The following is an 11,599-nucleotide window of genomic DNA, read 5'->3' as shown; positions in this document are numbered from 1 at the left end:
TGTTTAAGTCTGGTTTCAATAAAATATTAATAATAATCTTTATTGAGATGACTTTTTCATATAAAATTTGATTTTCAAAAAAGATCTCATAAAATTAAAAAAAAAATACAAAAAACACAAAATTCGCAAAGACATTAAAAATCTAAAATATGTAAAAACTATTATAATGTACAAGATATTAACTCAAATTCATTTAAATTACAAATTTAAAAAGATTACTTTTAAAAATATTCAGAATCACGGATTGACTGATTGCCTGGCTAAGGGAGTCAAAATCCTTGGTGGCATGAAATTCGTTTAAACTACAAATTTAAAAAGATTACGTTTAAAAATTTTCAGATTCACGGATTGTCTGATTGCCTGGCTAAGAGAGTTAAAATCCTTGATGGCATGAAATGCAGTCCGTTGCTTACCCCAATTCCTCTTGACACTTGGAAGTCTGAGATTCAGCTTAGTTCTGGTATTATAATTATGTTGTTCTTGCTGTCTTATGAAGTTCATATCATGCTCAACAAGTCCATTTAAACACTTATCCACATAAATACATCTTCTCTGAAAACGCCTTTTTTCTAATGGAACCCACTTAAGAGTGGCAAGCGCATGCGTAGCAGATGAATAAAGAGGTCTGTCTAAAATTATTTTAGCAGCCTTATTCTGCAAGACTTGCAAACTGGTCATTAAGGTTACATTATGCTTGTCTCCCCAAACAAGGTCTGCATAATCAAATAAAGGCATGACAAGACTATTATAAAAAAGAAGGCGTGCACTAAAAGGTAATAAATGCTTAATACGATTAAGGAGACCAAGCCTTTGATTAATTTTGCCAGCAATGTATTCAACATGCTTTGTCCATGTAAAATCAGATGATATAAAAATTCCAAGGTATTTGAAGCTGTTGACATTATTTACATTGTGGTCGAAGATTGATACTGTTAGAGCCATTTTGCTTTCCAATTTCTTATTACTACCTACAAGCATACATTTGGTTTTCTCGAGATTCAAAGTTAGCTTGCATGACTATGATCGTCCGGATCGTCCCAGTCGTCTCAAAAAATGTTCAGACGATCGAGACGATCATATGGAAACGCTACCCAGACCATCGCAAACGATCCGGACGACTGAGACGACCTCGATCGCTCGGATAGAGTTGAGTTCTATCCGGACGATCGGGACGATCATGTAAATTTTGAAGCGATCATATGGAAACGCTCTCAGACGACTGGGACGATCGGGACGATCGAAGGCTATCCCAGAAATCATCACTTTTATTTCACTAATCGAGAATAAATTCAGCCCGGATGGCGCTGAAGCCGAAAAAATAATACACAAATGTTCGCGCGCGAGAGCTCCGCTATAAACGATCTACCAAAGGTACTAAAACATTCAGCAGCAGACATATATGCGGATGATACCACTATCAGTGCTAATGCTGATTATAGATCAGCACCTGGAACCTTAATTCAAGTTCTTCAAGCTGATGTTGGTAAAGTTGCACAATGGACCACAGACAATAAAATGGTACTTAACGAGTCCAAAACTAAAGCTATGTTAGAAGCTGGCAAACGTCTATATAAGAAGATGAGCAGCTCACTGTCCATGTAAACTCAGTCGAACTCGAACAAGTCCAGGCTCATAAACTGATAGGTGTAATTATTGACACTCAGCTTAATTTTAATAAGCATACTGATAATCTCTGTAAGAAGCTAACACAGCGTATTGCTGTTTTGAAAAAAAAATCAGGCGTCATTTACCCTTAGATCAACGAATTCTTTATTACAATGCCATGATAAAACAAACCATGATGTATGGCTCTAGTGTGTGGGTTCTACATCCGTTGATAATTTAAATAAGGTCTTCAGGCTACAGAAGCGGGCCGCACGCGTTATTCTCAATGCTGATACTAGAGCAAATAGAGTAGATCTGTTTAGAGAACTCAATTGGCTACTGATTAATCTTAGCTTCAAGAAGAAAAGGTGCGCATTAGTTTATAAACGTTTGAAGGGGGTGTGTCCCGATTATATGCTAGAATTACTCAAACGAAACATCGACGTTCGTTCTACTGAAAGACAAAGAAGATATGGATCTTTGAATTTAATTTGTCCAAAGTATAAAAGAGAATCAGAAGGTGCTAGGACTTTTCAAGTATCAGCCACTAGGTTTTGGAATTCACTTCCCAATGAAATTAAGTGTAGCTCTAGTTTAGAAATTTTAAAGAAGTCTTTATATAAGCATTTTTTGGAGTCTTATAAAGATGTTCATCACTTTACTATAGCTTAGGCTATTCTACTTTATTCTCATTTATTATATAGACACGAGTGTTTTACTGGAAAATATACCACTCGTAAAATTCATAAAAACTACATCCGGGACCCGAGTGGTTTATTTTCCGTAATCTCACACGTGAGTTTATCGATGACGTAATTTCGGTAATTTCCCTCTATTATTTTTTCAATATCTTTTTGTCTATATAATAAAAAGAACATTACACGGCGGCTTGAAGATATGAATTTTATTTTCTCGTGGCAAAAACAATATTTTACTCACTCGCTGCGCTCGTTCGTAAAATATTGTTTTGCACGCGAAAATAAAATTCATATCCTCGCGCCACCGTGTAATATCCTCTATATAATTATTTACACTTTGCATAGGGTTTAAATTACCTGAGTGAGGTACATAACGACTAAGATGCATTTCTACTCATTAACAGAAACTTACCGAAGACCGACAAAGATCGGACAGACAGCCGACTACAGGCCCCCTCTCACCTCCCAGTAAGGATTTAAGGCCTGGGTCAAATGTGTGTTCGGAGCATATGAATGATTGGCAATATCTGTGACAATAGGTTTTGCCCTTCCAAGCACAAATCGGGGAAATAAGCGAACAGAGAACTCGAGTGACTTCGGCGTATGAACAACAAGGGGGGAAACTAACTCTGCAACTCGCTTGGCTAGCGGGAAAGGAACTCGTCACTATTCCAAGGTACTAGGATCTGCTACAACTGGAAACAGGGCAGGACTCAAACTTGGACTTCAACAGTTTAATCTTCAATTCGTGCACGTAAATCATACAGTCAAGTAAATCTGCAATGTAAATCGTACAAGCATATAACTCCGCAATGTAACTGATCGTACAAGAATATAACTCCGCAATGTAAATCGAGAAACAGGATTAACAGTGCTCTCTTTGTACTAACCGATCAATTTATTACAACATCACAAAACAACTGGAAAGAAGGCTGAATAAGATCAGCTGAACACCGAAAACAAATCTGGATAAATTTAGTTTTAAAGTTCATATGTTAAACTAAATAACTCAAAATTAAATGTCAGTCAAACAAGTGAATTTAGGAAATTTACAAAGAAAGCTGTATAAAAGAATTCGAGTTTCCTTTGCTCAGGATTCCCTAAAATGTCAAAACTAAAAACTACGAACGGTTGGTATTTGAACAGGCGAAAGGTCTATTTATTCAGTGACTAAGCTGTATATCTATTCAGAAACAAATTATCCTTTTAAAAGTAAACATTGAAGTAAAATGTGTATAATTTAAGGGAACTAAAACAACTCAATGCCAATTCAATGTTAATTACGGCTAACACAACTTCAAAGGGAATATTTAAAAGCTAAATAAGAAATTCAAGGCAAAGAAAGAATTAATGGGAAATCTCTCCTTACATATCTCTCGCTAGGAGACCTAGAACAAAATGAATTTTTTCCCAAAAGTAAACCTTGAGGTTTTCTTGTGCCGTAACATTTAATTATGATCACGTGACATGTCGCGTGACCAAAAATTGAAAATGAAGGAAATTGGCGAATTGGTGGCGAATTTACTTTGTATAAGTAAACAAATTGGTATTTCTGGAAGAGGATAAACATACCTAATGTTATACGTTTAGATTGAATGTACAGGAAGTTTAAAATTAAAGTTTTAAATAATTCAAAATTAAATTTGGGCATTTAAAATGACGCTTTCCCTCATAATTTTTTTATTGAAGTGCAATGGACGGTCATTCCAAACGTGAAGTGTTAGAAATATTTAATATCAATTAGAAAAATGTTATTGCTCGATTCCTTTTCTTAAACCGGCCACCAATTGGTCAATAATTTACGATTTTTAACAAAATGATCACGTGACATATCAGGTGACTTATCAACACAATATTTATACTTGAAAATGTTAAGGACAATGAGTTCTTCATGTGTGCCAAATTTTAATTCAGCGCCATCATCTATGCCAAAGTTATAGTCAATAATTCATTTTCCACAGGTAAACCCCTTAGTCCCAGGCCTCTCTAATTAATGAATACGCAATCTTTTTAGGTCCACCTGTACAGAGTGCTGTTAATGTTCTTTTGGTTCTCATTTCCTGAATTAGCAATTGCCAAGTAAGTATAACCCTTGTGCTCAAATGACGTCATATCAACAGCTCCAAAAGTTGAAATCTTCTGGTATTCAGTGAACTGGTCCTGAGAGAACCGATACACCACTGACTTTATGTGGTAGGTGCCACCCCTACGCCGATTAGCCGCACCAAGAAATGTTTGACCGCACATAACAAAGGGATACAGGACCCTGGCCCGGTAAGTAGGAATAGTCTTAAATAGGAAAAACTGACTTCCATTCCACTTGTGAATGAACGACTGTGTGGGTTGAGAGGCAGTGGCGAGAAACACATCATCATTAACGTAAAAGGACTTTACATTCATTGCACTATGCTTTTGAAGGTTTTGCAGCTCGACGAAGTGCATCCCAGCCCTCTTATAAACTACTGATGTTGCCGACGGGACGGCGTTTGCAAAGGCAATGTAGCTTTCATTGTTAATTACAAACGCAGCACTTCCACGACCTGCCTCTGTCGCTATCTCCTGAAACTTTTCGAACATGTTGTTTTTCCACTTGTAGATGGTTGAGTTGATACTTTTCGTAACATCATCAAAGAGATTGCATGCGGTAAGAAAAGGTTCTTTCGCTATTGTAAAAAAATTAAAGCTGGCTCCTCCTTTCGTTGTAAGGTTTTGAAAGGCAACAAACAATGTTCCATTCCAAAGATAAATAACTGAGTTCAATCTGAACGTATTTTCATTTTGAACATTAGCAACAGCAAGATAATGTTCGCCAGAAATTGTAAAATATTCCACGTCATGCCCTCCATGTGTGCCTATGGTCTGGTAAAGAAAGAATTTTTCAGTCAAATCGTTGAACTTGTAGATAAAAGAATCTGTGTTATATTTTTCGGTGGTATCACTTTCATGGTTGGCGAACGCTAGAAAAAGACTTCCGTTAATGGTGAAATGTTCCACGGCGTGAGCTCCTCTGGTTGGTAAATCTTGGTATTTTTCAAAGTGATAACTGGAACAATCTGGATAAGAAAACAAATGAGAGCAATTCAGCACTGAAATAAATAAATTTCCTTAAGCCAGTTTTTTTCCTGAACACTTTAAAAATGCCAGAATTTTGGCAAATTTGTAATCGTTATTTTCCCAGCTATGACACAAACGCTACATTTCACGTTTTGCCGGTTTCTCGAACAGCAAAACTCTTTCGAAACTTTGGTTGTGATTTTTGTAAATGTTTGACCAAAGACAATTTGCGACCAAATATGAAGAATTACCACTGCTGTATATGTGTCGGGTGACATAGGGTGATCGTGGGTCCCACAAAGTACGACAGAAATACAATTAAATGTGGTTTAACTCGGTGTCATAATGTGGAATCCTAGAGTGCGCGTGGATGACGGTCTTGAGATGGCTAAGATTTTACCGACTTTTTCCATTACTTGAGGTCTGAAAGAGGAAGTATGTGTGGCAAAATAAATCCGAAGTATAATACATCTTACTGTACTTTCATTAAAGGTGAGCACTGCATTTAGCAAACTTTCATGTTCAACCAACTAAAGCACAACTGCTTGTATGCCTTTGTTACCCAAATAAACGTCATGTGATCAGTTATCAAAGAAATTTCCCCTTTTCCTTTGTCTTTTCTTTTTTAATTATGCGTACATATGCAGCTAAATGTAATGCCGAAATTTGGAAGAAACGGTTCTCTTCGGTAACATCACATGAACTACATTTGGACTGAATAAAACATGAAAACTGCAGTCTATTAAAGTTAATCCGCTCAAACATAGTTAAAGGATCGCCGTCACGGCGGCAATTCTTGTCGGAGGCATATCGGACAAAACCTGGACAAGTTGTTTATAATCCATTGCCTCGTCTTTATATTTCGTTCCTTACTCAGCCGTTCTTGAACAACCGACGCAACGCTTCTGTCTATTCTTTCTTCTGTACAGTGAGGTTAACTTAGTACATGATTTGTTTACAAAAAAATTGTTATTCTTAAGGTTTATCTTGTGTATGGCCGGGTTTCTTAATAATTAGTTTATAGTTTCTTAATAATTAGCTCACGGTACAAGGTTGTTCAAGGTTAAAAAGCCCACGCTGATAGTACCTGCGTTGAGGAGTAGTGTCGTTTATTTTATGGATTACCGCCTTAAAGTTCTACTACGATCAAATCCTTGACTATCATTTTTTTTTTGCTAGATTGGCAGTTTAGTACTTGAAGTACATGGTGTGCAAATTATAGCTTCATACGATTAAGGAAAGTGGTCGTTTTTTGCGCTCAAAAACCATTAATTTTAGTGCGCCATTACAACGCTATGTTTCCGTGGCCTGGTTACCAAGAGCACAAGACAATTGCTTTGTGACGTCATTTTCTTAACGCAGTTCACACGCACAGCATGACAAATTTCTTGAAGAACCCTGCTCGAACAATGTTCCCTTTCCTCCCACTTCGATGCGTTCTTGTTTAGGAAAACTCTTTCGATCTTACTACATTAGGCTCCGCATGTGTGCAGCAACCGCTTCAGTTGATAGAATTGAGCTGCACCCGAGTCTGACAACTGAATGAGAGATTCGAGGAATAGGTTTGTTTCCAGCTGACAGTTTCGCTGTTTTCTCGGTTTAATAACTTCACAGTGAAATCACGATGACGTCATTTATTATAATCAAAGATCCGGAACCATCCACCATCTTGGGTCCGCCATTTATTAATCAATTAATTAGATGTATATCCATTTTACTTGAAACTCGTATAAATCGAAAAAATCGTGATGGAAGAATTGATCCGCGTATTTTTAAATTTTGAATTTTGTGGTTAGCTGCTGCGAGTCCTCAGGAACTACGTATCCGATTCTTGCCAGTAACTGTTTGTGTTATGGCTTAGAAGGATTGGCGCGGTAATTCCAAGATATTTGAGGAAGAAGGGCTTAGTAGAACGTCTCTCATGAAGATGTGATTGTTTCTTTCTACTTTCTATGACATAAACTATAATTCTATCTCTTCTTTAGTCGAAATTTCAAAATTCGATCCACTCTGTCATATATATTCAGACCATAAAGCAAAAGCAATAGACCTTTTTACCGATACGGCGGCCATATTGAATTAATTCGATTTAAGGAGTATTATAGGATGCCCAGGGGGCATGAGCACATTTCGTTGGTATTTTCGAGCGCTTTTCGGGACATTTTTTCTTAAAGTTTTCTTAGAATAAGATTGTAATGGGAAAAAAGATTCTTGTGCCGTGTTTGGATGTAATAATTATCGCCTTTTTCCCGAGAAATATACAGTGAAATACATTATTTCTAATACTAAACTAGAAAAAGGCGATCATTACTACATCCAAACACGGCACAAGGATCTTTTTTCCCATTACAATCTTATTCTAAGGAAACTTTAAGAAAAAATGTCCCGAAAAGCACCCAAGCCCTTTGGGCATCCTATATGATTAAAAACTGAATCATTGGTTAATGAAATTCTAGCATTTTGATTGGCTTAGCCGTTATGGTATATATATGAGCTATTATACCATGCTCTCCATATATGGTCAGTGTACGCTTCAGTTTAAAATTGGAAGCTAGCTGAGATTTTTTTCGCGAAGGATAGAACGGCGCCCGAAGCAAATTGTTTTAATTCATTTCTTAGAACACTAGAAATGCACTTTCATCGAAAGAAAAAAGACAAAAACAAACAAAAAAGCCACAAGAGCTTGTTTGAAAGTTTGTCGAAAAACACATGAAAACACATGGAACTAAAGTACCTTGACCAGCTACGAAAGAAGACAAGTGCTGTTTCTTCATGATCGCGAAGTCATTCGCCGATCGAGTCACTCGCCGATAGATAACTGCGGCTTGTTTATCCGACATCAAGAATATAAATCACAAGTAACCAGCTACAAATACAGGCTATGCAGCCATTCACTAGAGCAATCGAGGCGGCAGTATAGCTTCTTTTCTCGTTCAGCAAAACCAGCTTGTGGCTTCAAAGAACTTCACAACAAGCGACCGAGGTAATAGTTTTTCTCCGTTGTTCTTACTTTTATAACTGCACCGAAAATCCAAAGGCACAGTAATTTTGACAGCTGTCACTTAAAAATTCTTTTCGTTCACATTATCTGCCAGGTTTTTTTAGCTGTTCTGCTGTGTAAAATCCTAGAATCCCGATGAGTTTTTAAAAAAACTTATGTTCATCGCTACAATGTTTTGATTTTTGATTCATGCAGTCCAGGCGAGTCCGTCCGCGCGTTGACAGTTTTGATAGACGTGTGACATGTGAATAGCGGAAGTCCCTTGTCTTTTCCGGTTTGTTCTAGTCGGAGAGATTCAACGAGATTTTTGTGGGCGTTTTTAATAAAACAATTATTCCACTCGCGCTTGTTGGATATGAGATGATTATAGCCAATTTGGCGCTACGCGCCTCGTTGGCTATCTATTTTCTCATATCCAAGCGCCCTCGTGGAATAAATGTTAAATACTCCTTAAATTGAATTAATTCAATATGGCCGCCGTATCGGTAAAAAGGTCTATTGGTCGAAGTTCAAGTAAAGTTTATTTTCTTACTAAGGAAGAAGCAAATTACGAAACGTCACTGACGGCCTTTTCGGGAGATAACTGGCTGACAGGTGCCTAGCAATATTAACACAAATTCCTTGCTGGTGGCAATAAAGCGGGGCTGCTATTGCTACGAGACATTAAAGATTAAAGAATTAGATTCCCGATCCAATACAAAAAAGTAAAATATTATTGTTATCATGACAGTGTAACTTCTGGCCTTATACGAATTTATTTCCAGCTGAGTATAAATACAAGGACATATATATGTTTGTGGCGATTGTGGCTCATTGGCTTTGTTTGCATTTATCGCGATTGTGGCTCATTGGCTTTGTTTGCATTTATCGCGCTGGTCGCCGGTTTTACGATTTATCACCGATTCCACATTTAAGTGCTGTTCCTTTTAGAAGTGAGTCATACCGGCATAACACTGGTGACCATCTCCCGTGAATCCTGGCTGACAGCTGCAATTTAAGTGTCCAGGGGTATTTATGCAAGTTACATTTTGGTGGCAATAATGGCTATCTTTTCTTCTTGAAGCTAAGATTAATCATTGCCCATTAGTTTATAAACGTTTGAATGGGGTGTGTCCCGATTATGTGCTAGAATTACTCAAACGAAACATCGACATACGTTCTACTGAAAGACAAAGTAGATATGGATCTTTGAATTTAATTTGTCCAAAGTATAAAAGAGAATCAGAAGGTGCTAGGACTTTTCAAGTATCAGCCACTAAGTTTTGGAATTCACTTCCCAATGAAATTAAGTGTAGCTCTAGTTTAGAAATTTCGAAGAAGTCTTTATATAAGTATTTTTTGGAGTCTTTTTGGAGTGTTTTGGTGGCAATCACGGCTACCGTTGCTGCATTCATCGATATGTAATCATGACAGTGTAACTTCTGGCCTTATACGAATTTCTTTCCAGCTGAGTATAAACACAAGACATATGTTTGTGGCGATTGTAATTGGCTTTGTTTGCATTCATCGCGCTGGTCGCCGGTTTTACGATTTATCACCCATTCCAAATTTAAGTGCAATTCCTTTAAGAAGTGAGTCATACCATAACACTGGTGACCATCTCCCGTGAATCCTGGCTGACAACTGCAATAAAACTGTCCAGGGGTATTTATGCAAGCTGCATTTTGGTGGCAATCATGGCTACCGTCGCTGCATTCATTGATATCTAATTAAAAAGAAGGGAAAAAAATGTAAAACATAATTCAAGAACGACATAAACTTTCAGATCAAATGAAAATCGGGCAATATTATACCATGACATTGGCGGCCATTTCCTACGAATCCTGACTGACAGCTGCAGTTAAAGCTTCCATTGGTATTTGCACAAGTTGCATTTTGGTGGCAATCATGGCTGCCGTTGCCGCAATCATCGATATCTGAATAGGATAAGTAAAAAAGAACAATTAGCAGAAGAAGTTCACGTAAACTAAATTTCCTCAATAAGAGAGATACAAGTTACGAAATGAAGTGGACGTATTTTGGAAAACTATAGCTGAGAAGAAAAAAAAAAGTGTCTGGCAATGTTTACACAGGTTGCATACCGTTGGAAAGCTTATCTGCTGTTGCTAGGAGACAGAAAAAAAACAGTGAAGTGTTAAAAAAAAAACGCGATTTTCGATCCATTATTAAGAAGTAAAATAAAAGGTGTATTGTGACACTGCGGGAATTTTTCGCCGGGTTGTTTTTCTTTCATTTATATTCAGATCACTGGAACTTTAGCAAACTCGGACATTGTTTTCCCATGACATGTGCGGAATTTTGCGCCGGGTTGCCTTTCTTTCAAGCTTAAGTGCACTTCCTGCTAGAAGTGAGTCATACCATAACACTGGTGGCCATCTCCTGTGAATCCTGGTAGACAACTACAATTGACGCTGCATTCGTCAATATCTATATAACATGTTGAGAAAACATTATATAACATTAGGCCGGTTTCTGTATTTTACAAATTTTAAATAAGCTACTCTTGCCCCACTGTATGGTTGAAGTGGGAACGCGAATTGTCTGTGTAGAAATTTTTGAACACTGTGTCAGGCGAGGCGGTAGGTTCGAACAAGGTCTGTGGGAACGGTGGTACGATGGGTGCGCACATACCCTCCCATGGACCGCGTCCCGTGTTTTGGAGGGTTGAGTCTCGTCATGAACAAGTATTGGGTGGGGGGCGGGGGGCGGGGGGGGAGAGAAACTAGGTACAGACAGTAAAGGAGACTCGAAAATAGAACACTTCAGTCCTTATAGACCTAGCTTCATAGATAGTTAGATATAGTCACAGGGTGCAGAGGAGTTATTTGTGATGGCAAGCGAACTGAGTCGTCTCTGTTTACTGTACTATGAACTTGACCTATCAAACCGTCATGCGATCGTGTTACGAACCTGGTGAAATTTTATCTTATGCTCGGTGGGAACGAACGTCACCCGAGGGACCACGACGCATTCGGAAAGGCTTTCCGAGCGAGGCACGAAGTGACGGAAGAAAAAGAGACTTTATTATATGTTAGTCGCGTTGTTATTCGTCCGTAGTTATTACCTTCAGCGGTTTTCCGGAGCATTGCATAATATTTTACCAGGTTTGTACGACGATCGAATGACGGTTTGCTGAATTCTACAGTATAAAAACAAAGGCAATGCGTGGTACAAGGGTACAATGAACAATCAAGGTCACAAATAACTCCTCTGTGCCCTGTAATATAGTCTCCTGATATAT

The 11,599-nt window shown here is 37.9% G+C and overlaps 2 protein-coding genes across 2 annotated transcripts in view; both read right to left on the bottom strand.

Annotated features, from left to right (window-relative positions):
- Positions 1–297: 297 nt before the first annotated feature.
- Positions 298–978, bottom strand: LOC140935133 (uncharacterized). Its single transcript, XM_073384667.1, has one exon. It carries the CDS (start codon positions 976–978, stop codon positions 298–300), a length of 681 nt encoding a protein of 226 aa, XP_073240768.1.
- Positions 979–3,029: 2,051 nt separating this feature from the next.
- LOC140934229 (uncharacterized) overlaps positions 3,030–11,599 on the bottom strand; it is a 19,167-nt gene continuing 10,597 nt past the window's right edge. The window contains exons 2-5 of the mRNA XM_073383892.1: positions 10,717–10,785; positions 10,152–10,274; positions 9,941–10,063; positions 3,030–5,356 (exon numbers count right to left, since the gene is read on the bottom strand). Coding sequence (XP_073239993.1) covers positions 4,314–5,356; positions 9,941–10,063; positions 10,152–10,274; positions 10,717–10,785 — 1,358 coding nt within the window. The 3' untranslated portion in view covers positions 3,030–4,313. The remainder of the gene's footprint in view (positions 5,357–9,940; positions 10,064–10,151; positions 10,275–10,716; positions 10,786–11,599) is intronic.

Source organism: Porites lutea, chromosome 4, assembly GCF_958299795.1.
Source record: "Porites lutea chromosome 4, jaPorLute2.1, whole genome shotgun sequence".
Taxonomy (NCBI): domain Eukaryota; kingdom Metazoa; phylum Cnidaria; class Anthozoa; order Scleractinia; family Poritidae; genus Porites; species Porites lutea.
This window is presented reverse-complemented; position numbering and strand designations above follow the sequence as displayed.

What these genes read in the sequence shown, in the direction of transcription:
- LOC140935133 (XM_073384667.1), bottom strand. Translation starts at nt 978, where the DNA reads ATGCTTGTAGGTAGTAATAAGAAATTGGAAAGCAAAATGGCTCTAACA.